At 55.6% G+C, this 24,608-nt stretch overlaps 1 protein-coding gene across 2 annotated transcripts; it reads left to right on the top strand.

Annotated features, from left to right (window-relative positions):
* The first annotated feature begins 1,554 nt into the window (after positions 1-1,554).
* On the top strand, positions 1,555-24,541 carry ERBB2 (erb-b2 receptor tyrosine kinase 2). 2 transcript variants are annotated; one of them, XM_059997014.1, is made up of 27 exons: positions 1,555-1,866; positions 7,938-8,089; positions 9,003-9,216; positions 9,977-10,111; positions 10,397-10,465; positions 10,650-10,765; positions 10,891-11,032; positions 11,899-12,018; positions 12,284-12,410; positions 14,438-14,511; positions 14,601-14,691; positions 14,931-15,130; positions 15,482-15,614; positions 15,701-15,791; positions 16,482-16,642; positions 18,111-18,158; positions 19,487-19,625; positions 19,708-19,830; positions 20,118-20,216; positions 20,499-20,684; positions 20,819-20,974; positions 21,091-21,166; positions 21,466-21,612; positions 21,988-22,085; positions 22,284-22,472; positions 22,755-23,007; positions 23,149-24,541. In XM_059997014.1, exons 1-27 carry the CDS (start codon positions 1,794-1,796, stop codon positions 23,502-23,504), a joined length of 3,768 nt encoding a protein of 1,255 aa, XP_059852997.1. In that variant the 5' UTR covers positions 1,555-1,793; the 3' UTR covers positions 23,505-24,541. The 2 variants fall into 2 exon arrangements, 1 of the variants encoding a protein (XP_059852997.1); XR_009516959.1 differs by lacking the exons at positions 22,284-22,472; positions 22,755-23,007; positions 23,149-24,541 and adding an exon at positions 21,748-21,856 and having other exon boundaries at positions 21,988-22,074.
* The last annotated feature ends 67 nt before the right edge of the window (positions 24,542-24,608 follow it).

Raw genomic sequence — 24,608 nt, 5'->3', positions numbered from 1 at the left:
TATTTAAAAAACAGAAAAAAATAAATAAATAAATAAAATAAAAAAGAAAGACAGACTTGTCCTGGTCATTGAAATTGGTTTCACAACCAACCTTCTAATGGATACTGACCTGCAGTTTGATCATCACTGATTAGAGCCAGAGGTGGACTTACCATGGTGTTAAAGAGGGGTAAGCTTCAGGCCCCTCATTTGCATTTATGTGTCTAATTTTGTATTTATAACTTTGTTTTCCTTTTCTTAAAGAGAGTCCCCCAAATTTCATAAGCTTCAGGTCTCACAAAACCTGGATCTGTCCCGGTATAACTAAACCTGAGACCACTTTTCCAGCAATTACTGTGTGCTAAGTACTGTGCTTAGAGCTTCAGGAGTATTATCTCCTTTAACCCCTAGCACAGTGTGCCAGATGCTATTTTACAAGTGAGCCAGCTGAGACCCAGAGAGGTTCAGTCGCTTGTGTAAGGTCACACAGCTAACGCGTGGTGGAGTTGAGATTTGAACCGAGGTCATTCTGATCCCAGAGTGCCGTGTTCTCAAGTTCCCTACTGTGAAAGTGCCTGCCTAGAGCCACGCTAGGAATAAGGAAGCAGTTTAAGAGATGCTAATGTCCTTCATTCTGCAGCCCCCAGTAGGTGCCTCTGATCCCCTCTTGACCAGCACAGACATGCTCAGGGCTGAGCATTCCAACTAGAGTTGCCAGATATAGCAAATAAAAATGAGGATGCCCAGTTAAATTTGAATTTCAGATAAACAACAGATAATTTGTTAGGATAAGTGTATCTCGTGCAATCTTTTGTTGGCATTTCCAACAAAAACATGCCTTCCTTCCATCCCCACCCGCACGAGACCCCCGACCGGGTCTTAGTAACTGGGTCAGGGGCTCCAGGTGGAATGCAGGGTGGGGAGGTGGAATTAAGCAGACTAATAAAAGGCCAGGGACAGAGAAGGAACCTTGGATGAATTGGGTGCTGAGTGCCCCGTAAAGAAACAAGGATGTTCTTTGAAGGATTGAGATGTAGGTTTCTACATCTCTCCCCAATTTGACTCCCCAAACTTGTAGACCCCCTTAAAAGCATGCTTTTCAGACTGGAAAAGATATCTAGAAGATTCGAGAAGGTATGCCAGGGAGTCCTGGAAGCCACAGGTTAAACGCAACACATCCCCCTACTTGACTAACATTTTTACCTGAGGATGCGGTAGGAAAACCATTATTTGATATTAAAACAAATAGGCATGGGATGGAGTAGGATGCAAACGGCCAGGAATGTTTAAGATAAAACCTGCGACTTAAAAGAAAGTTAAGAATGGCAGGCGTTTGCCCCGGACTCCCGGGGGAGGGGCGCCATCACCCTCCTCTGCTTTGGGGGGTTCTCCATGGAAACGGGTGAGAACTGCGGCGGGCAACCCTGGAGTCCGCGCGCTGGCAGCAACGCCACCCAGGCCTGCGCGGAGAGAGGGAGAAAGTGAAGCTGGGAGTTGCCACTCCCCGGGACTTGCTGGAATGCGGTTGGAGGGGGTGGGGGGGGGGGACGAGCTGCGAGCGCGCTGGCTCCCAATCACCGGAGGAGGAGGGGGTGGAGGAGGAGGGCTGCCTTGAGGAAGTACAGGAATGAAGTTGTGGAGCTGAGATTCCTCTCCATCGTGCCCACAGAGCCGAGAAGACCCCCGAGGCCGCCGGCCGCCCCTGCACTGGGTGCTCTTTCCGGCGCGAGCGCCCGGCCCCCTCCCCTCGCCCGCCCGGCGCCCTCGCCGCCTGGTCTAGCCGGAGCCATGGGGACGGAGCCGCAGTGAGCACCATGGAGCTGGCGGCCTGGTGCCGCTGGGGGCTCCTCCTCGCCCTCCTGCCCCCCGGAGCCGCGGGCACCCAAGGTGGGTCTGGGGTGGGGAGGGCAGGGAGCGGCGACGGGCCCGTGCAGCCTGGGACCCCCGTCTAAATCCCTGGTCAGACGGGAACAGAGGGGCCATCGGAGCTTCCCGACCCGAAGTTTCGGACAGTCCGGGGGCTCAGAGCCGCCAGCCCTCGGGCTCGGAGGGACCAGAGGAGGTGGGGCAGGGGGGCGATTACACCGGAGCGGCTCTAGACGTCCCATTCGAGGGACTTGTGCTTTGCAGACCCCGCGACGGCTCCGGAACTTGTCAAAAGAGGTCTCTGCAATTGTTCAGAAAGTTTCCCTCAAAGGGTGTATAGCAGGGTGTGTGTGTGTGTGTGTGTGTGTGTGTGTGTGTGTGTGTGTGTGTGTGTGTGTGTGTGTTTCCCCTTTCTTGAGCCCCCTCAAGCGCCTCTCTCAATGCCTTTCCAGTTGGCAGCCTCCGCCTCCAGACTGGACTGGGCTGGATTCCTGGGGGTCCCTTCTGCCCGGCCCCCTCCCCGCCCCCTTTCGGCCGACTGGGTTGAGTTACTCCAGCTTCTGGCACGATCGGGGTGTGGAGGGGGGAGGTGGGGAAAGCAACCTGTCCAGCCAGAGCCGGGGAGCAGAGGGTGGCCAGTCCGACTGCAGAGTTGCCTCACGCCGGAGACTGGCGTGGGGGAAGGGGGAGACGTTTGTTTTGAACAAGTCTCGTTAGGGCCGACTTAGGGCTCTGTGCTTTGTGACTTGGAGAGCGTGGGTCACGGAGGGGTGGCGGTGGGCTTCCTGGTCTGGGGCATAAAGTGGGAGGGTTCTGAGGGATTCCTGGGCACTTGGAGGGAGGGGGAGGGTAAGGAACGGGGCCAGATGCGGGTATGCCGAGGGCCGGGTTGTCCTGCCTTTTCCTTTGGGCTGTGTATGGGGAAGGGTGCTGGGGTGGGGTGCAGTGTGTGTCTTGCCCTATCTGTCCGTCTGGGTGCGATAGCGGTGAAAGCTAACGTGTACTGGAAATACACTGTGTACCAGGTGCTGTGCGTGTTTTGTCTGGGTTCCCTGCTTTCATCCTCAGAACAACCCTGTAAGAGAAGTCCTAACTAGTGTGCCCATTTTCCAGGCTTGAAGACCCGGGCTTCAAGAGGTGAAGTAAGCAGCAAGTAATTGGTGGGTCCCAGATTGGACCCCAGGCAGTGCAACCCCCAACCACAGCTTCAAAATCACTATATTCGTCTGCCCTGAACATTGGGGGGCCGCTGCTGCTCCCTACATCGCCTGGTTGTGAGAAGACAGAATGAGAATGTTCTAGGAGTAGTGGGTGGTCTTCATGGATCAGGGAGTCTGGAGAAGGGGTGGGTGTCGGGCTGTCTGTGTGTTGCCCGAGGGCCCCCTCTGTCAGAGCTCTGCTGTGTTATCTGAGGGATGTCTATACTAGGGTGTTCTTGAGTTGTGTGGTCTGTGTGTTTGTGTGTCTGGCCTTTGTGTGACCAAACGGCAGTCTCCCTGCTGAACTCTGCCCTCTCAAGGAACTCCCTCAAGAGCTGCTGTGAATAGCGGGAGGTGCCCCCGCGCAGCCTTCTCTCTGAGGAAGGAGACTCCTCTTTCCCAGGAGCCTCCCCTTCCCCTCCGTGTTTCCCAGGCAGGCGTCTTCTCCCCTGACCTTCTGAGAAGCGTGAGGTGAGGCAGGCGAGGCTGCGCTGTCAGGCTGAGCCGCAGCCCTCCTCACCTGGGCCTGGGAGTCGAGCAGGGGGAGGGCGGCCGGGTTGTTGCAGTGCTGGGATCTGAGGGGTCGGTTCTCCCGCCATTGACAGGGAGCTTCTCAGGTCTTCCTCACCCCTCCGCCTGCAGTGCTGGGTGCAGAGAGAGGTGTTGGGTGTGTTGTGCAGGGGAATGGCTAAAAGCAGAGCCCCACTCAGCTGCCTCTAGCACGCCCGGTATATGCCAGGGCTGAGGGCTGGCGCAGGCATGTGGGGGAAAGGGAGATGGGGAAGGCCCAGAGGGTTGGGATTTTCTTTTCTTAGAGGTCAAGGTTTTGTAAAGCGCAGCAAACACATCTTGCAGAGCTCATAGTTTAATTCCTGAATGATTCTCCCAACAGCATCCTTCTTTTTGCTATACTCAGGGAAAGTAACCTCATTTTAATATTCAAGAAAAAAAATAATTGAAAGATAGGATCAAATGCCGAAAGAGAAAATGCATTGTATTACAAAGTCAAACACAGAGCACTGTTAATTTTCTCTGGGTTTGGAATTACCCGGACTCCTGCTATATGAACTTCTCTTGCCTTAACTTTTAGAAAAGTACAGCGTGCTTCCTATTTGCCTGGTTCTCATCCATTACAGTTTCATTTCATCTCTGCAACAATCCTGTGAAGTAGGTGCACAGATGAGGAAACTGAAGTTCAAAGAAACGAAGTGACTTAGCCAAGGCTTCCCAGCGACCCAATCATGTCCAGGGCATTTTTAGACTCTGACGAGGAGGCATTAAGAGTTGACCAAAGTCTTATTCCCTTCGACAGGAATGGGTTAAGCAAAGCCTCAGGGGCATTCAGGTGGTCAGACTCCGGTAGAGGTGCTATTTTGTTATTTAGGTGAATGACCTCCCTTATCTAGGCTTTAGAAAATGAGGGTGAAGAAAATGAGGGTGAGCTGCTCCTCGCCCCCCACCAGGTTCCCTCTTGGCTTTGGAGTCCTCTCCTTCCCTGTACCAGCCGATGTCTGCCTTCCTCTTGGGCCCTCCTGGCATGGCAGGGGACTGAGGGTAGGACCAGGCCAGAGGCCAGTGGGACCTACAGGGCTACGGGTGAGGGAGGGACCAGTGTCGGGCTGGGGCTGGGGAGCTGGTGTAGGGCCAGGCTGGTAGTGCCTGGCCCTGGGTGCTGGGATGACCTGGAAAGAGATCCCCCTCCCTGCCCTGTGGGAAACCCCTCTGGGGTGACACCCCTATCTCTTAATAGGCCACCTTTCCTCCCCACCCCTGGGAAGAGAGCCGAGACAGGGTGAGGGGTGCGTGCTCTCTTAAGGAGTGGGAGAATTATTATAGCCAATGTTGTGTTGCCCCAGCTCTGTTTACAAAGCCTTGTCACGTTTACAGACTGTTTCTTGATTCATTACCTCATTTAACTCTCATGTAATTTCTCTGCAGAGAGTAAGAGTTGTCATCATCCCCCACTCACAGTCAAGGTCAGGTCAGTAAATATTCACTGAGTGCCTGCTAAGTCACAGGCACTGCTGGACGTAGAGGTGAATCTGATTTGACCTCTGCCCTCGAGATCCAGGGACTTGATCAAGGTCACACCGTGAGTGGCCCAGCTAGGGTTGTGGCCTAATGACCTGAGCCCTGGCCCCAGGCGTGTGTGGTGGGTGAGTCCTGGTGTCACTGGAATGGGCTCTGGCCCCACGGGTCTGGGGGAGGTGAGCTTTGGGGATGCAGGCAGTGTTCATGGAAACCAAAGGAAGTGTTGGCTTTCATGCTGGTGAGCGAGAGAGGCAGCTGGGGCTGAAGGCTGGTGGGGAAGAAAGAACCCACTTGAGAGCCCCCCAGAGCTGGGACCTGACCACTAACACCCAGCTAGAGGGACATGGCGGCCGTGACCAGCCTCTGAAGAGAGGGCTGGACATGGTGACCTCAACTGGTCCCTTTTGGTTTGGAGAGTCTTGATTGGAGTTCATTTATTTATTCATTCATTCATTCATCCCACAAACACTTATCCAGGGCCCACTGTGTCCCTGGCTCCGGTCACACTGACTGCCCCAGAGATCTGGAGGGCGAGGCTCCCGAGGGACAGGTGCTCCGGAGACAAAGCGCTCCCCTGTGTGGAACAGGACCTCCTACCTCCGCCCCAGAAAATCAGTGGGGGGCAGAGTGGATATGGGGACCATGGCGAGGACTGGGGAGGGGGAGATGAGTGAGGAGATGGGAGGGGGAGGGAAGTGTGGAGGTAGAGGAGGTGTCAGGTTGGAGGATATTAGCCCCCAAGCCTCCAGCTCCCTGGGAGTAGGTCTCAGGCTCCCAACGTTACCACCTGTTGCAAACGTTTAGTCTGAATCAGACTCAAAAACGGACACAAACAAACTCGTGGGGCGGGGCTGCTGCTCCTTCTGGTCCTCCTACCCAGCTCAGCCACTCGGCCCTGCCCGAAGCCTATAATGTAATCAGTGGCATCAACAGAGCTGGTGTGTATTTACCTTTGAACAGGGTGTGGGGAGGGGTGTGTGTGCAGTTAGGTCTAGTGGAAGGAATGTGGGATTTGAAGTCGGCGCAGACTCGAGTTCAAATCCTCCCTCTATTGCTCACAGGCTTTCTGATCTGGGGAGAATAACCCCTGGCAACCTCAGTTTCCTTCTTTGCAAGACCGAGGTTGTAGTCGCAGCCTCTGGAGGATGAGGCTCCACGCGGAGTGCCTGCCGAGCGTTCCCTTGTTGTTTTCCTATTGCCTGGCTACCGCAGCTGGTGTCCCTTCGAGGCGGCAGAGGGCGCAGGGCGTGGAGACGGGCCCCTGCCCCGGGCTTGGGCCAGGGCCTTGGGGTCTGAGCCTGGAGACAGCTGTGCCTGCAAAGCAGCTGAAGCTGCCGAGGCTGGGGGAGGTCCTGGCAGCGGGCGTTATTTTGGGCCTGGCCTGCCATCCCCGGCTCCTGTTTCTCTTGGGAGTCTGGGGGGAGGGACCCTTGAGTTCTATTTCTGGGTCCTCCCATTCCTCCCTCTTTGCTTCCTTCCCTATCTGGCCAGAGGGGTGGGAACAGAGACCACTCTAGGTGCTCCTGGGAGGCTGCCAGCTAGTGGCCATTGGCCCAGGCCAGAACCCTGGGGGCTTGTCCCACCAGCCTTTCCCCCGATTTCTGGAGGCAGGGGGTATCTCTGATTACCCCCCAGGATTTGACCCTAGGCTCCAAGCTGCTGGGAGAGCAGGGGATCAGACCTCAAAGTCAGCCACTGTGCTGTCCCCCTGAGTCTGCACGTAGTCCCTGGGAGGTGGAGTGGGGACCAACAGGAATTCAGGGCAGCTGAGGCACCTGTGGATCTGGGGGTGCACCCCACCCACCTCCCCCTGGCACACCCTCCTGGGCAAGATGTGCCAGGTGATTCATCTTCTCACCAGAGCAGAAAAACGGGTTTAACTGGGCACTTTAATCGCCCCCACTGCTGGCAAGCATGGTGCCAGCTGTTGCCCAGAGCGCCCCCTTACCCGGGCTGGTGTACCCCTTTTAGTATCCCTGGGCTTAGTGAGTACTTCTGGTCTCAGGGACACTGGGCTGGGGTCCAGGTGGACTGGGCGGCAGTTCATCTTGACGCTCCTTGGCCGGTGGTTGGCACCAGGCAGGTACACAGGGCTGACGTAATGCCCTTGTGGCAGGAGTTTCGTGGCGTAGATTCTGCCAGCTGGTTCTGAAGTCTTGCGCTGAGGAGGTGGCAAGGGTGAGGTACCAGCTTAGGAGCCTTTGGAGTAGGCAGCACTCTGGCTCAGCATCTGCAGCTCGGGTCCGGATGCCCATAGTTGGGATCTGATGTTCCTTTTCTCTGCCTCGGGGAATTCCAGAAGTCCCTGCAGTGACCAGGACCCTGGTGGTCCCCATGCCCCAGCTATGACTCCAGCTGACCCTCCTTCCCCACTTTCTGGGTGGCATTGTGGGGGTGGGTACCCCTTGCCAGGAGGTTGGCACGTGGGTGGCGTTGTTTGTTCGGGAGAGGGTCAAGGGGTATCCAGAGGATTCATGATTCATCATCGCGTCTCTTGGGGGATTTTTACCCGTTGGCCCTGAGTTGTGCCTTTGGGACAAAGGGAGGCTTTCTTTGCCAGCCAACACTCTGGATCAAACGGGCAAGTCCCTAAGGCTGGCACAGCGAGACGCCCTCTGGATGCTCAGGATGGGCCGAGTCAGGGGAGCTTCTCCCCTGATGTCCCTCCTCTTCCCAAATTTGCAAACTTTCTTTTGCTGTTGCACGTTCTGTGGGTACAAGCGACACAGGAGGAGGGATCCTTCCATTGTGCTTTCTCGCTGTCTGTGGTGGCATGACTCTGGCGAGTAGGTTGGCAGAGGTGGCCAGGTTGGCAAAGCTCACTGGGCAGTGCCCTCTGACCCATCTTCTCTCTCCTGCCAGTGTGCACCGGCACAGACATGAAGCTGCGGCCGCTGGCCAGTCCCGAGACCCACCTGGACATGCTCCGCCACCTCTACCAGGGCTGTCAGGTGGTGCAGGGTAACCTGGAGCTCACCTACCTGCCCGCTAATGCCAGCCTCTCCTTCCTGCAGGTGAGGCCCATGGGCAAAACCCAGCCAGGCCCTGTTTCCTGCTGGGCTGAGCCCTCTGCTTGCAGATGGGTGGTAGAAGAGTGTTCCCCACCCTGTATTTCCTCTTTTGTTGTGGTTCCTCAACTGGGAAGTCCTTTCTGTTGTCTAACCCCCGTCCATCCTACTGCAAGACCAGTTGACTCCTTCTCTACAACGTGGCTGGCCGTGGACATCTCTGGGTGGAATGCACCCGTTCCTCTGCTAAATTTTTTGCTCTCTTGCCAGCATGATCACCTTCCATTGTCCAACTGCCCCAGCCACTGTCCCCCTCCTACCCGGAGTAATGCAAGGGCTGGCCGGTTCCCGGTCCAGTTCTGCCACTGACAAGCCATGTGAATGTGATCTAGGCCCTTGGCTTCACTGGATCTCAGTTTCCCTATCTGTATATTGGGAGCAACAGACATGCTTGAACTCCCTGGGGGGCCCATTTTGAAATCACATGGAAAATGTATGTGAAAGGGTCAGGAGCAGGAGAGAGAATGGAAACCAGCCTCTGCGTTGTGTCCATGGTGCCCTGGAGCGGGGCCTCAGGTGCGATGCTTAGTCTGTCAGATCACAAACATCACCTCGTCCAGGGCTTTCCTTTACAGATGAAGAAACTGAGATGCAGAGAGGGTGGGGTACTTGCTTACAGTTTACAGAGTGTGCCCCCGCCATTTTCTTTCTTGATCGTACTAGAATCTGGTTCGGGGATGTGGGGAGTGGCCTTGATCTCCATTTTATGCCTGAGGGAGCAGGACTGGTCAGCGGCTGGGGGCCTTGCCCAAGATCCCCGAGCACAGGGTAACCTGGAGGAGGCCTTGTGCGGGGGGGCGGTGGTCGTGGTCCAGGGCCTGGACCTGCCTTAGCCATACCCTACCCTGTCCCCTCCCAGGAGATCCAGGAGGTGCAGGGCTACGTGCTCATCGCTCAGAACCGAGTGAGTCAGGTCCCCCTGCAGAGGCTGCGGATCGTGCGAGGCACCCAGCTGTTTGAGGACAACTATGCCCTGGCCGTGCTGGACAACGGAGGCCTTCTGGAAGGTGCCCCCCCTGCTGCACACACTGCTCCGGGAGGGCTGCAGGAGCTGCAGCTGCGAAGCCTCACAGGTGCTCATCCTTATCGTTGAAACTCCCTGCTGGTCATTGAGAACTGACCAGGGCCCCTGTCAGCCATGGGGATGCTTCGTGTGAATAAGAACTGGGGTCCCTTCCGGATGGATGCAAGTGGAGCTAGGGGAGGCGCCCTTGTGAGGATTCGAAAAAGATTTCCCTTCCTCCCAGGAAGTCACAGCTTGTGCCAGCCCACGTAGCTTGATAGGATGCAGGCTGGGTTTTTGCCCACTTCCTGGCTGAATGCACACGTACAGTGAACAACCTGTGTAACTGTACGCGGCAGCCTTGGAGCTGACAGCGTCCCAGACTCTGAGTGCCTGGTGCTTTACCTGCATAACCCCATTTCAGTCGTGCTTTAATCTTGCAAGGGAAGCATCAGTGTTATTCTCGTTTTACAGATGAGAAAACTGAGGTTTACAGAGGATGAGTGACTTGCTTGAGGTTACACAGCGAGTTAGTGGTGGTGAGGCTGGATTTCACACTCGCTTTTAACTGCTAAGCAATGTGCACAGAGTAGAGGTGGAGGAGAGGAGACAGTGACACGGACAGCTCACTCCGCCCCGGATCTCCGTTTGTTCACGTGTGGGGTGGTGTTGGCAGGGCTAAGAGATGCCGAAGGAGTCTCCTCTGCTCCCTGAGGAACCTGGGGCGCGTTTAAGAGCCCCATTCCCCTTTTAGAAGGCAGGCAGGCCCCGAGGGAGGTCAGAAGATGACAGATGAGGGAAGAAGCACCTGATTATTGCCCGCCCCACAGAGATCCTGAAGGGAGGGGTCTTGATCCAGCGGAACCCCCAGCTCTGCCACCAGGACACGATTGTGTGGAAGGACATCTTCCACAGGAACAACCAGCTGGCCCTCATGCAGATAGACACCAACCGCTCACGGGCCTGTAAGCCACGCCCCTCGCCGCCTGCAGCCGCCTCTCTCTCTCACGCAGCCCACCGACCCCAGACTCCTGGCTTACTCCACGCCCCCCGCTGCCGCTGCACTAACACCACCCATTTCCTCTTTCTCTGTGTCTCTTCATCTCTGCGGTTCTCTGCCCTGTCTCCCTCTGCTTCCAGATCGTGCCTCCGGTTTTGGAATCCTCTCCTCCTGCCTGCATCTCTCCCTCACTGTGCATTCTGTCTCCTGGTCTCTGTCTCTCTCACTGCCGTTCTGTGTCTCTCCCCAGGCCCACCCTGTTCTCCAGCTTGTAAAGCTCCCCACTGCTGGGGAGAAAGTTCCAAGGACTGTCAGAGCTGTGAGTTACAGGGAGGCCCAGAATCTGGGGGCAGGGGCTGGGTGGGAATAAAGGTGACATGGCGGGTGGGTGCCAGGCCTCGGCATCTTCCCTGAGGCAGGAAGTCTCCCCAGAAGGTGATGCTGGTGAAGGGGCCCGGTGCCTAGGCTGCCGCCCAGCCCTCATCCTGCCCTTTGCCCAACAGTGACGCGAACCGTCTGTGCCAGCGGCTGTGCCCGCTGTAAGGGCCCGCAGCCCACCGACTGCTGCCACGAGCAGTGTGCCGCCGGCTGCACGGGCCCCAAGCACTCTGACTGTCTGGTACGTGCCCCCGGCGCCCCAGCCCTCGGGCTGCAAGGGGAGGGGCGTCCCGCCTGGTGCTGCCCTTAACCCTCTGGCACACCAGGGCCAAACAGCCCAGTGCCCACCAGCTGCCTGTCCCCCAGGCCTGCCTCCACTTCAACCACAGTGGCATCTGTGAGCTGCACTGCCCAGCTCTGGTCACCTACAACACGGACACCTTCGAGTCCATGCCCAACCCCGAGGGCCGTTATACCTTCGGCGCCAGCTGCGTGACCACCTGTCCTTGTGAGTGCCGGGGAGAGACGTACTTTTAGTAGTTTTGCTGGGGACTTTGGTTTATGTAAATGCAAGCATGTTGTGAGTACTGTCCGCCCCTGGCTTTGGAGAGCTGGTCACGGCAGTTCGTACTGAGCTGCCTCGTTCTTTCAACAGCAGTGGAGCAGGTGGCAGCACAGAATAGCAGCTAAGAGCCCACGCACAGAAGCCAGACTGCCTGGGTCTGAGACCTGGCCCTGCCCCTTATCAGTCACGTGACCTTCTTGCTGTGTCTTGGTTTCCTTATCTGTTAAGTGGGGGCCAAAATAGTCCCATCCTCACCAGGTGGTTACAAAGTTTGAATGAGTTAATATTTGCAAAGCTCTTATAACTGTGCCCAGACAATACTAAGCACCCCTAAATGTTGATTTTTAGATAGATCAGAGTTTTATTTACTAGCTCCCCTATTTACTGATGATCATTTAGGGACTGGCCTCAGACCTGGGGACCTCTTTCCTCCTGTCACAGGAGACAGCAGTGGGCTCTTGGGTCCTGGTCGTACCCTCCCCATGGTGGGTGAGAGTACGGAGTGTGGAGCTAGATCATTTGGGTTCACATCCTGGCTCCTCCACTTACTAGCACAGGGACCTTGAGTAATTTAAACAGAAAACTCTGTGCTTTGGTTTCCCTTTTGGCAAAATGGGAATCCAACGGTGCCTACCGCACAGGGTTGTCGTGAGGAGTGGACGAGTGTCCAGGGCTCAGATATGGTGTAAGGGCATTTTGGTATCGGTTGATATCATTCTTATTGCACTACCTGGGCATGGTCACACAGCTCATGGTGGGGCAGTGCTAAAAGGCCAGGGCACGTGGACAGACGATCTTGATCTCCTCAGACAACTACCTGTCCACGGACGTGGGATCCTGCACCCTTGTTTGTCCCCTGAACAACCAAGAGGTGACAGCTGAGGATGGAACCCAGCGGTGTGAGAAATGCAGCAAGCCCTGTGCCCGAGGTACCCAGTGGCCGCCCCCTGCACACCCAGCCTGGCCTAGCCCGCTGTGCCACCCTCCCTCAGACCCTCCTGGGACCCGGTCCTGTTCTCCCACTGACTCTGCCCCTGGCCCTCCCCTGAGCACTCCCACAAGCTCCCCCATGTCTCTGCCAATGTGAGGAGGGGGCATGTGGCCCCAGGAGGGGACTGTGGACAGGACCCAGGAGGTTGAATTCCTGGTGCTCCATGTGGAGGCTGAGGTGCCCCCCTGTCCCCCTCCCCACAGTGTGCTATGGTCTGGGCATGGAACACCTGCGGGAAGTGAGGGCGGTCACCAGTGCCAACATCCAGGAGTTTGCTGGCTGCAAGAAGATCTTTGGGAGCCTGGCGTTTGTGCCGGAAAGCTTTGAGGGGTAAGGATACCAGAGTTAAGGGTGGGCACATGGCCTGAGGCAGCATCAGGGCAGTCACCGAATCCTGAGGCCCCAGAAGTGGAAGCATTTCTCGGGGATGGCGGGAGACAGAGGTGGGAGGCCAGGGATGCAAAGGAAGCAGGTGGAAGACCAGCAGGGACTTTGGAGGGGGGAGTTTTTCTTTTTTGTTTGCTTGTCTTTGGCCGCGCCGCGCGACTTGCTAGATCTTAGTTCACCCACCAGGGATTGAACCCAGGCCCTTGACAATGAAAGCGAGGAGTCCTAACCCCTGGACTGCCAGGGAATTCCTGGGATTTTTCTCATAAATGACACGTTATCTATGAACATGCACTTGTATGTAGGTCACACCATCCAGATAAAGTAACATTCTCTTTGAGTTCGTCGTAGCTTTATTCATAATGGCCCCGAACTGGAAATAATGCAAATGTATATCAATAGCTGAAGGAATCAACAAAGCTGACCCTTGGACATCACGGGTTTGAACTGCGTGGGTCCACTCAAATGTGAACTTTTTTCAATAAATCCGTACGACAGTACCACACAGTCCGGGGTTGCTTGAATCCGGAACCGTGGATGCAGAGGGCTGACTGTAAAGTTATACTTGGATTTTCGACTTTGTGGGGGTTGGTGCCGTAACCCAGGCATTGTTCAAGGGTCAACCGTAAAAGGTGGTATATCCGTACAGTGAAATTCTCAGCAGTAAAAGAAATGGCCTACTGATACGTGAAACAACATGAATGTGTCTCAGAAACGTTATGTTAAGCAAAATAAGTCAGACAAGAGAGAGTCCGCACTGTATGATTCCCTTTGCTCTAGAATAGGCAAAACCACTGTGTGGTGAGAGAAATCAGAACAGTGATTGCGCCAGGGTGAGGGCCTGGAAAGGGACACAAAGGAAATTTCTGGGGTGATGGGAATGTTCTGTATACCAGTTGGGGTAGTGGATAGGTGAGTGAATGCATTTGACAAAACTCATTAAACTGCACACTAAAAATCTGCAATTTATTGTATGTGAATTATACTTCAATAAAAATATGTATTAAAAAAGGAGAAAATTCCCTTCAACACTTTCTCCACCTTTACTCCCCTTTCTAGAGGAGACCACTCTTAACAGTTTGTGTGTGTTCTTCTAGACCGTTCATACGTATATGGATACACACGCACAGAGAAACGTAGTGTTAGTAATTTGGGGGGAAAGGTTGATTTAAAATGGGAGCCTGTTGTGGATATTGTCTGCCCCTGGCTTTGGAGAGCTGGTTATGACAGTTAGTTCATGTCCAGCTGCCTTGTTCTTTCCACAGCTGCGGAAGAGGTGGCAGCAAAGAGTAGCAGCTAAGAGCCCAGGCTGCCTGGGTTTGAGACCTGGCTTCTACCACTTACTAATCGTGTGACCTTCTTGATGAGTCTCAGTTTCCTCATCTGTTAAATGGGGGCAAAAATAGTCCCGCCCTCATAAGGTGTTATAAAGCTTAAATGAGTTAATATTTGTAAAGCTCCTATAACCGTGCCCAGCAGATACTACACGCTCCTGAATGTTAGTTTTTCGTGTGTAGTCTGGATAGATCAGGATTATATTTAATAGCTCCCATTTACTGATGTTTAGGTATTTAATTTAAAATTTTTTAATTTAATTAATAAAATAAATTATTAATAAATTAATTAAATTTTTTTAAGTTTAAATTTTAAAAAAAATTTAATTTTTAATTTCCTTAGTTTTTTTATTTTCCCTCTAACAAACAGTTCTCCTTTGCACATGCCTTTGGGAACAGGGGCCGGTGTCTCTCTAGGCCACATTCCTAGAAGTAGAATTTCTAGATCAAAGGATATAAATATTGTTTTGATATTTGCCAAGCCAGGGCCTGGGCTTTGAAGTTCAGGATGGGAACAGCCGGGCTCGATGGGCAATGGGTTTAAGTGGAGGGGAGGTTGGGGAGGATGGCAGGGCCAGCTCGTGGAGGGGGGTCTTACCCACCCCCTTCTTGGCCCTCTCCTAATCCTCCTTCTAGGGACCGAGCCTCCAACACTGCCCCCCTACAGCCTGAGCAGCTCAGAGTATTTGAGTCTCTGGAGGAGATCACAGGTGAGCTCTGTCTCTCTGAATCCTGCTTCGATGGGGCTGGGAGGTCTTCGTCCTGTCCCCGCACCCCTAGCCTCACCCTGTGTCTGCAGGTTACCTGTACATCTCAGCGTGGCCAGACAGCCTGCCGGACCTCCACGTCTTCCAGAATCTGCGAGTAATCCGGGGACGAGTTCTGCATGAGTGAGCACCAGGGGAGGGAGGCCTGACGGAGGAGGAGCTGCCCCGGGAGGCCCGGGAGAAGCTCTGAGTGTGTAGGGGGGGAATGGGGGTTCTTATTCCCCGGGCACTCCAGCAGCAGCATTCCCATGGAAGTTTGCAGAGTGTGCTGGGGACAGGAGGAAGGCGAGGGCAGCCCTTGCTGAGGGGGGAGGGTCAGTGGTGCGTTGCCCCCCTGCATTTGAGCACTCCCCCTCCCACAGTGGTGCCTACTCGCTGACCCTGCAAGGGCTGGGCATCCGCTGGCTGGGGCTGCGCTCTCTGCGGGAACTGGGCAGTGGGCTGGCCCTCATCCACCGCAACGCCCGCCTCTGCTTTGTACACACGGTGCCCTGGGACCAGCTCTTCCGGAACCCCCACCAGGCCCTGCTCCACAGTGCCAACCGGCCAGAGGTCGAGTGCGGTAAGACAGGGAGCCCAGCACTGCTGCTCAGGCGTGCCCACGGGCCTCTGGCAGCAGCAGTCTGGGACTTACTTGTGCGTGTGCACTGCCCGTCCCTGGTGCACCATCCTTGACGTAGCTCTGGTTGGCCTGGCCTCTTGGCATGGCTTCTAGCAGGGTCCTGCCACACTGCCTTGCCATCCCTCCCTTCCCTTTCCTCTCTGTTCCTGGAACCTCAGAACTCTTTCTCTCCCTGCTTTGCGCGGCACCTATCCCCACCTCTCCAGCTCAGAGCCATGCCCACAGACTCTTCCCCCAGCTCCCTGGAGTCTCCCTTGAGAGTCCCCTCTGACCCCTTCCTCCTCACTGCAGTGGGCGAGGGCCTGGCCTGCTACCCGCTGTGTGCCCACGGGCACTGCTGGGGTCCAGGGCCCACCCAGTGCGTCAACTGCAGCCAGTTCCTCCGGGGCCAGCAGTGCGTGGAAGAATGCCGAGTACTGCAGGGGTATGCGGGGCAGAGGAGGGGGCGGCCGGGCTGGGGGGTGCACAGGGGCTCCTTCCAGACCCCTTCACCGGCCGTCCTCTCCTCAGGCTCCCCCGGGAGTACGTGAAGGACAGGTACTGTCTGCCGTGCCACCCTGAGTGTCAGCCCCAGAATGGCTCAGTGACCTGCTTTGGCTCGGTGAGGTGCTGGTGCGCTCAGAGCTGGGTGGAGGGAAGCAGGGCAGGGTTGGGGGTGCTGCCAGGGACCTGGCCAAGTCCAGTAAAATACCCCTGGGGAAGACTCCAAGCCCAGACCTGAACAGTAGGAGGGTGGTAGGAGGGTGGAAGGTGGCTGGGATGCTGGGGACAGCAAGAGTTGCGGACGCTGAGGCCCTTCAGACCATGCAAAGGGCCCAGGGAAGCCTGTGCCCTTGGCCGTGGCTGTGCTAAGGTGGTTAGACCTGGGGGCTTAGACATCAGGTGACCTGGATTCAAATCCAGGCCCCACTTGCACTGGCTCATTCGTAAAATGAACGTTATACTAGTACCTACCCCATTGGGATGCAGTGAGAATTAACTCAAAATAGGGTTTGGCACAGTGCCCGAGCACAGGAAAAAGGCTTCACAAGTTAGTTACTATTATTACTTGCTGTTATACCTTAGGTAATACACTCCCCCCACCCCACCAGGCCTGGGGATCAAGCTTTGAAGGTGGGGAGCTGGGTGCAGAACAGGGGCATCAGACACAGCAGGTATGGGGCTGTCCCAGGAGCAAGGTGGACAGTGCTGCTGAGTGACTGAGGGAAGCACAGAGGGGACCCAAGGGCCTGATCCTGCTGCCCTGGGGGTGTCGGTGCCAGCCCCCCACAAACCCTTCCTCCCCTCCCAGGAGGCTGACCAGTGTGTGGCTTGCACCCACTACAAGGATCCTCCCTTCTGCGTGGCTCGCTGCCCCAGTGGTGTGAAGCCTGACCTCTCCTTCATGCCCATCTGGAAGTTCCCAGATGAGGAGGGCATGTGCCAGCCATGCCCCATCAACTGCACCCACTCGTGAGTCTGAGGGCCTTTTCCACGGAAAGAAAGGCTTTGTTCCAGGACCCTCTCTGGGGCTCTTATTCTAAAAGTGGGACAACTCTGCCTTTGCTTACCCCGAGACCCTTAATTTTTCATATCTTTTTTTTCTGATCACAAAAGTAACACGTGGTTAAAAATTTTTTAATTAAAGCATGAAAGTGAATCGTATTAGCAATTCTATCCCACTGTTAATAATTTGCAATATTTTTCCCCCAGTTTTTTTATCTATGCACACACTAACATACGTATTATTATTATAACATAAAGTATATGTTTATATATTATTATTCTTCTTCTCCAGTTTTTATCTGTGCACACTCTAGTATGTACTTCTTTTTACCAAAATGGGATCATAGACCATACATATTGTTTGGAAATTGCTTTTTCTCACTCAGCATTGCAATTTTGCTTGCAATGTTTTTCCACGTCCTAACACAGTGATCTGCCCTGTTCTCTTTATGTTTTTCACTTCGTTGTTAATTACACACGGAGTACATGCATACATTCTTGTGATACACATTTTCAGCAGTATCAGAGTATAAACACTGTAAAGCAGAAGTGCCCTTTCGTCCACTCCCCCACCCACCCAGTCCCCCGCCCTCCCCTCCCTGGGGAGAACCACCAGCTCACTCTGGTGTGCTCTACACATGCATTTTACATTTATGTTAGGTTGAAGATTGCTGTTTTGGGAAGTCAAAAATGATCAAGAAACAGCAATTTCGTCTGACTCACATATAGTCAGTTTTGGTTTCTGTGTGTGTGCATTTTTTAATGTAAACAGGATAGTACTCTACATATAGTTCTGCACTTTGCTTCTCCTCCGTCCCGGCACTTTATGTATCTTGGAGGTTCTTTCTTGTGAGCGCACATGAACCTACCTCCTTTTTTTTTTTTTTTTAACTACTCAATCTGCTGTATGGATGTAGTCTTATTTAACCATGTCCCTGTTCGAGGGATATTCATTGAACTTGTCTCCTTTCTTTGGGAGGGGGGGCGTGCAGTTTATTGCACTTGAGCTCCATGTACAAGTGAGCATTTTGTACATGCCCCCTAGTGTACAGGTGTTGGCATTTTTAGGGTCTATCCTGAGAGGTGGAACTGCTGGGTCACAGTATTGTCAGACTGTCCTTGGTGCAGGTTGTGCCCAGCTACTACCCTGGCATCCTCTACAGAGGGGATAGCCAAGCTTTTGGACTTGATGCTCCTCTGGGTGCCCCCCACTTCCTACCCAAGACAGGGAGGTGCAGGGGATGCAGGTTTGCAGATTGGAGAAGGCCTCCCCTGTGGGGTGGTAGAAAGAGCCCTGGTGACCTTGAGCCCAGTTTCTGCCTTTGTCAATTAGGGATCATAACTCAGCTACACCCACCTCTGGGGATATTGTGAGGCTGAGTGAGTGCAAGAGGTGGTTCCCAGCCTTGTTGACAGGACTCTCTCTCTTCTGCAGCTGTGTGGACCTGGATGACAAGGGCTGCCCCGCTGAGCAGAGAGCCAGGTCAGCCTGGTCCCCAGGACACATCCCATGTTGCCCCTCAGTCCCCCTCCGGCCCCTGAGTGGTCACTGCTGTAGGGAGGGGGTCTCCTGACATGACACATGTCCCTCCCCCAGCCCACTCTTCCACTAAGGACCCTCCTTTCAATTAGCTTCAACCAGTGGACGGAGGACCTGCTCGGGATGCTTGGGGGGCAGGGAACAGGAAAAGATGGCGAAGACACCCAGCACCTCCCCACCCTCGAGTAGGTAGGGGTCTCCTAAGGGACACAGGCAGCCTGCAACTCCCTGGGACTCAAGGCACGTTGAGAAGAGAACGCAACGACAGCACTGAGGATGGGACAATGAATTCTTACCTGGGGTCAGTGGGAGGCTTCAAGGAGGAGGTGGCGGGAGCCAGGTCTTGAAAGAGGGGCAGGTATGTCACTTGCATTAGGAGGAAAGCAACCAGGCAGCATGGTGAGAGGGGTCAGGACAATCTAGGACGTGTTTGCTGAAGGTTCTGCTGTGGTAGGCCACTGAGTAAGCTCAGAGGAGGGAGTAAGTCTGAATCAGGTTAGGGCAGGATCTTGGAGGGCATAGGCTCTCCCTCACCATGAGGCCACAAGCCCTGTGATGTCCATCACTGCCATCACTGGACTTGATTTCTAGGCAGTGGGGTGTTTGGGGAGAAAAACAGATTGGAGTATGTCCTAGGTAAGCACTTGTCCATGACACAAGCGTTCATTAGAGGTCTGTGATGTGCCAGCCCTTGGCTAAGCAAGGGAAGGGGGCAAGGATGACAGTGATGTAGGGTCAGCACCCAGGAGATCCTTCTATCCCAGGATGAGCTGAGTCTTGAAAGATGACCTCATGCAGAAATGATGGTCCAGGTAGAATTAACAAAGGCTGGGAGGTGTGGAAATCATGACCTATGGGTGGAAAATTTGGCTAGAATATCAGAATCACTGGGCGCACGTTCCCCACCTCATACCACAATCAGACTCTCTGGAGGGTAGGGCTCCAGACTCTTGCATACTGACAAGCTCCCTGGTGATTTTTTGTCAGGAAGTTTGAGAATCCTGGGCTAGAGCCCTGGGCAAGAGCATAGACAATTTGGAGATGTGGGTGGAGAGGGTTTTGAATGCCCAGCAAGGAGTCTGGACTTCATCCTGGAGGCAGTAAGGAGCCGAGGGAGGTTTCTGAGTAGGTGAAACAGGACGGGAGCCTGCACGTCACCCTTCCAACTTCCCTTTCCAAACGCCAGTGACCTTCATGCCCCTCCATGGGACCCCTTCATCCCTCCTGCCCCAGACTGGTCCCCAATCCCTGACCCTGGCTCCTGCCCCCAGCCCTGTGACGTCCATCATTGCCGCTGTGGTGGGCATTCTGCTGGTCGTCGTCGTGGGGCTGGTCTTCGGCATCCTCGTCAAGCGGCGGCGGCAGAAGATCCGGAAGTACACGATGCGGCGGCTGCTGCAGGAGACAGAGGTGAGGCGGTCCGAGGGCCTGTCGCGTGGCCTGTGGTCTGCAGCCCGGCCCGCGGCACTGACGCACCACCCCTTCACCCCAGCTGGTGGAGCCCCTGACACCGAGCGGAGCGATGCCAAATCAGGCTCAGATGCGGATCCTGAAAGAGACAGAGCTGAGGAAAGTGAAGGTGCTTGGATCCGGAGCTTTTGGTACCGTCTACAAGGTCAGGGGTGGGGCCAAAGTCCTGGGTGGGCGGTCCCAGAGGATGCGGTCAGGGCGGGGACGAGGGTTCTGTCTGGAAGACAGCCAGGGGCTGGGGGCGGTTCTGTTGGGTGGGGCAATTATGTATAAGGGGATAGGGAGAGGGCTGAAATGGCGAGGTTGTTGCTCAATAATGGGGTTGGCCCAAGGGTGGGGAAGGATTGGGAGCACAAGTAGTGACCCCTTGGACGACTGCAGGTTGGATCTGGCCCACCCTCCTCCTGCTCACATCCTCCTCTCTCTGCCCAGGGCATCTGGATCCCCGATGGGGAAAATGTGAAAATCCCAGTGGCCATCAAAGTGTTGAGGGAAAACACATCCCCCAAAGCCAACAAAGAAATCTTGGACGTAAGCCCTTCCACCCTCTCCAGCTGGGAGTACAGTGGGGACCCCCTGGCTGCAGGTGTGGGCTGTGGGCTCTGTTTTCACTGGGGCTTTAGGAGACACTTTGTGATCCCCCAGATCTCTACTCTTAACCTCCTGAGTCTGTGGGCCATGGTTCTGGTTTGTGACGAATGGGGTTGGATTGAGTGAGGGTCCCCAGTCACGGCTCAGCCCTCGGGAGGGGTGTGTGGTGGTTTGGGGGCTAGTGGTTTCCCATACCCTCTCAGTGTGTACCCTTGCTCCCAGGAAGCATATGTGATGGCCGGTGTAGGGTCCCCATACGTGTCCCGCCTTCTGGGCATCTGCCTGACATCCACGGTGCAGCTGGTGACACAGCTTATGCCCTATGGCTGCCTCCTAGACCACGTCCGGGAGCACCGCGGGCGCCTGGGCTCCCAGGACCTGCTGAACTGGTGTGTGCAGATTGCCAAGGTATGCACTTTGGGGGCCGGGGCTCTGCGGGTGCCCTTGGGAGCACGCCTCTGTCTCCACTCGGAGCTAGGATGAGGAGGTTTCCTGGGAGAGCTCTGGCAGAGCGAGGTCCACACAGATGCCTCTGACCCCAGGGGATGAGCTACTTGGAGGATGTGCGGCTCGTGCACAGGGACCTGGCTGCCCGGAATGTGCTGGTCAAGAGTCCCAACCATGTCAAGATTACAGACTTCGGGCTGGCTCGGCTGCTGGACATTGATGAGACGGAGTACCATGCGGATGGGGGCAAGGTCAGAGGAGGGAGCAGAGTGAAGCAAGGGGGGGTGGGGTCTGGCCCCTGGGAGAACTCAGAACGGCCACCTCCCCACCACACCTGGTTGGAGCACTTCCTTCTCTGCTCTCCCAGGTGCCCATCAAGTGGATGGCGTTGGAGTCCATTCTCCGCCGGCGGTTCACCCACCAGAGTGATGTGTGGAGCTATGGTGTGTGATGGGGTGGGTCGGAAGGGTGGACACAGAGCCGTGGCCCTGGGGGGGATGTGGGTGGAAGGATGAGAGCTGGGATGGAGCGAATTAAGGGACACTTTAGCATGAAGGAAGGAAGGGGCTGCCAGTGCCTCAGTCTGCCAGGGACTGCGGAAAGACTGGGTATCTCCTGGCCTTGACACTGCGTCCCTCCCCTCCTTCCCCCATGGTGCCAGGCTCTTGGATAGAGCCTCTGGGGCTCAGTGCACTAACGCTCCCTCTGGTCCCCCCACCTCTTGACCCCATCTCTGCCCCAGGTGTGACTGTGTGGGAGCTGATGACTTTTGGGGCCAAACCTTACGATGGGATCCCAGCCCGGGAGATCCCTGACCTCCTAGAGAAGGGGGAGCGGCTGCCCCAGCCCCCCATCTGCACCATTGATGTCTACATGATCATGGTCAAATGTGCGTGGTTGAGCTGGGTCGGCTGCTTGGAGGAGTGGGAGGGCCTGGGTGGAGGGGCCTACAAGGGGCAAGGGAGGGGGCCAAGAGCAGGGTATGTTTAATGCAGCCTCAAAAGGGTCTCACTTCCCTTTACAGTACCGGTCCAGAGGAGCTATCAAGGACCAGCTAGAAAGAAACTTAATGCAAAATAAAAAGGGGAAACTAGTAGAGATTCTCAAAGGTTCTCTCTCAGGATCCGAGTCTGGTACCTCTTCTCTACCACCTGAGGGCTTTGGACTCTAGTAACTGGGGTTGTCTAGGCTGGGGGTGGGGGTGAGGGGCTCTGCACACAGGCTGCAGCCAGAACTGAGATGCTGGACTCCTGCCCACCCCCAGGTTGGATGATCGACTCTGAATGTCGGCCAAGGTTCCGGGAGTTGGTGGCCGAATTCTCCCGCATGGCCAGGGACCCCCAGCGCTTTGTGGTCATCCAGGTACCGGGCCTTTCCACGCCGTCCCTGCCTATGGCTAAGATCACTCTCCCTTAGAGGGAGGAAAGGGAGATGATTCCTGGGTCCCAGGCTTCCAAGCCCAGCCCTTGCCTGACTCGTCAGAACTCTGGTACTCCCTGAGCCTCCCTCGGGAGGCTGGGCTGGGGAGAGGCTGCCACGCTCTGTCTCCCGCCTCCCCAGAATGAAGACCTGGGCCCTCCCAGCCCCTTGGACAGCACCTTCTACCGCTCGCTGCTGGAGGATGATGACATGGGGGACCTGGTGGATGCTGAGGAGTACCTGGTACCCCAGCAAGGCTTCTTCTGCCCAGACCCTGCCCCGGGCTCTGGGGGCACAGCCCACCGCAGGCACCGCAGCACATCCACCAGGGTCAGTGCCCCCTGTCACAGTGTGGTGGGTGTGTCTGGTTACTTCCCCCGACCCCAGTGGACTAGAGTCCCTTTCTCCAATGTCCCCCAACCATCACCTCTCACGGAGGAGACCCCAATATCCCCAAGGATTCCTACTGCTTTCCAACTGTGACCCCACTCTTGCCACAGTGACTGTGTCAAACCCCGAAGGCAACTTCCTTTTATCTCTTGTGACCCTGTCACCTCCCGTGGAGTCTCCATCCTGAATGACCCCCATCATGACCTTCTCGCTCGTCCTCAGAGTGGCGGTGGTGAGCTGACGCTGGGTCTGGAGCCCTCGGAGGAGGAGCCCCCCAGGTCTCCACTGGCACCTTCCGAAGGGGCTGGCTCTGATGTGTTTGACGGCGACTTGGGAATGGGGGCAGCCAAGGGGCTGCAGAACCTCCCCCAACATGACTCCAGCCCTCTACAGCGGTACAGCGAGGACCCCACAGTACCGCTTCCTCCCGAGACCGATGGCTACGTTGCCCCCCTGACCTACAGCCCCCAGCCCGGTATGGAGTCCAGGCCCGAGCTGAGAGGTTGGGAGGTGGGGATTGGGGGTGCTCAGCCCAGGGCCCACTATGGGGGCAGGGGCAGCAGCCAGAACACACGGGCTCCTCCCCCTAACAAGCCTCCTTCTCTTGTCCTTTCAGAATACGTGAACCAGCCAGAGGTTCGGCCACAGCCCCCCTCACCCCTAGAGGGTCCTCGGCCTCCTCCTCGACCTGCCGGTTCCACTCTGGAAAGGCCCAAGACTCTCTCCCCTGGGAAGAATGGGGTTGTCAAAGACATTTTTGCCTTTGGGGCTGCCGTGGAGAACCCCGAGTACTTGGCACCCCGGGGCAGGGCTGCCCCTCAGTCCCACTCTTCTCCGGCCTTCAGCCCAGCCTTTGACAACCTCTATTACTGGGACCAGGACCCATCAGAGCGGGGCTCTCCACCCAGCACCTTTGAAGGGACCCCTACAGCAGAGAACCCTGAGTACCTGGGTCTGGACATGCCAGTATGAGCCGAAAGGCCCGGGCCGCTGAGGCCCTGCTGGCCCCTCAGGGAGTGTGGAAGGCCTGACTTATGGCCCGCGTCGGGACGAGGCAGGGAGAGGGCCCTTGGATCACATCCAGGGCGGCCTGCCATGCCAGCAATCTTCCTTCCTCTTCCAACTCGTAGGTGGCTGAGAGCTGCCCAGCCTGGCTGGAAGAGGGGGCAGCACCGGGGAGTCCTGACTGATGCTGGAGCCCTGGCCCAGCCACTAGGGTCCACTGGATGCCACAGCCAGTCTCCTTACCTGCGGGAGCAGCCCAGCCTGACTTCTTCCAGAACCTGACACTGAAGGACAGGGAAGCTGAGCCTAGGAAGGGAAGAGGCCCCAAGAGGGTGTCTAGGAACCAGAGCAGAGACTCCCTGAGACCTAGCTCTGCCCCTAAGAAGAAGGGGACAGCAGGGGACGGCAGCAGCGCCCAGATCCGGTCCCTGTACAGAGTGCTTTTCTGGTTTTGTTTTTACTTATGTTTTTTTGGTTGTTTTATTTTATTATTTTTTTTAAGATGAAATAAGGACTCGGTGGAGAGTGGGTATTGTGGAAGCGGGGTGGGGGGGCAGTCCCTGGGGTTGCGGGAGGAATGTCCCTTCTCCATACCCACTTTCTCCATTTGCAAATATATTTTGGAAAACAGCTGGACACAAGCCTATGTCTGGGATGGCTCTGAGCCATCCCTTTACTGCTCACCTCTTAACCTACATTCAGTTCATCTTGCCTGGAGGGACTGGCTAGGAATCTTCGGAAAGCTTGAATGAGGAGCCTACTGCCAGTTTCCTGGCTCCTGGGTTGGGGGAAAACTGGTTGGGATTCTGACCTGAGAGCCCTTTGATGACCAGATCATTCTTGCTTAGAAAAAAAGAAACTCCTAAGGCCACCCACCAGAATGGGGTAATTTCCTCCCTGTAGGTAGGGGTAGTCGGGGAAGGATGGAGGAAAGAAGAGGCAGTGCCTACTGTGTGACTCATTTTCCGTGCCTTGGCAAGGAAATCGTTGAATTAGAAGTAGCTATCCAGAAAAAACCCACCCAGACAGCACGATCACGTTGGTGGTATAAAGGTTGGGCTGGCCTCTGTC

Source organism: Delphinus delphis, chromosome 19 (assembly GCF_949987515.2).
Source record: "Delphinus delphis chromosome 19, mDelDel1.2, whole genome shotgun sequence".
In the NCBI taxonomy this organism is placed as follows: domain Eukaryota; kingdom Metazoa; phylum Chordata; class Mammalia; order Artiodactyla; family Delphinidae; genus Delphinus; species Delphinus delphis.
The sequence above is the reverse complement of the archived record's forward strand: the minus strand, read 5'-3'. Positions and strand labels throughout refer to the sequence as shown.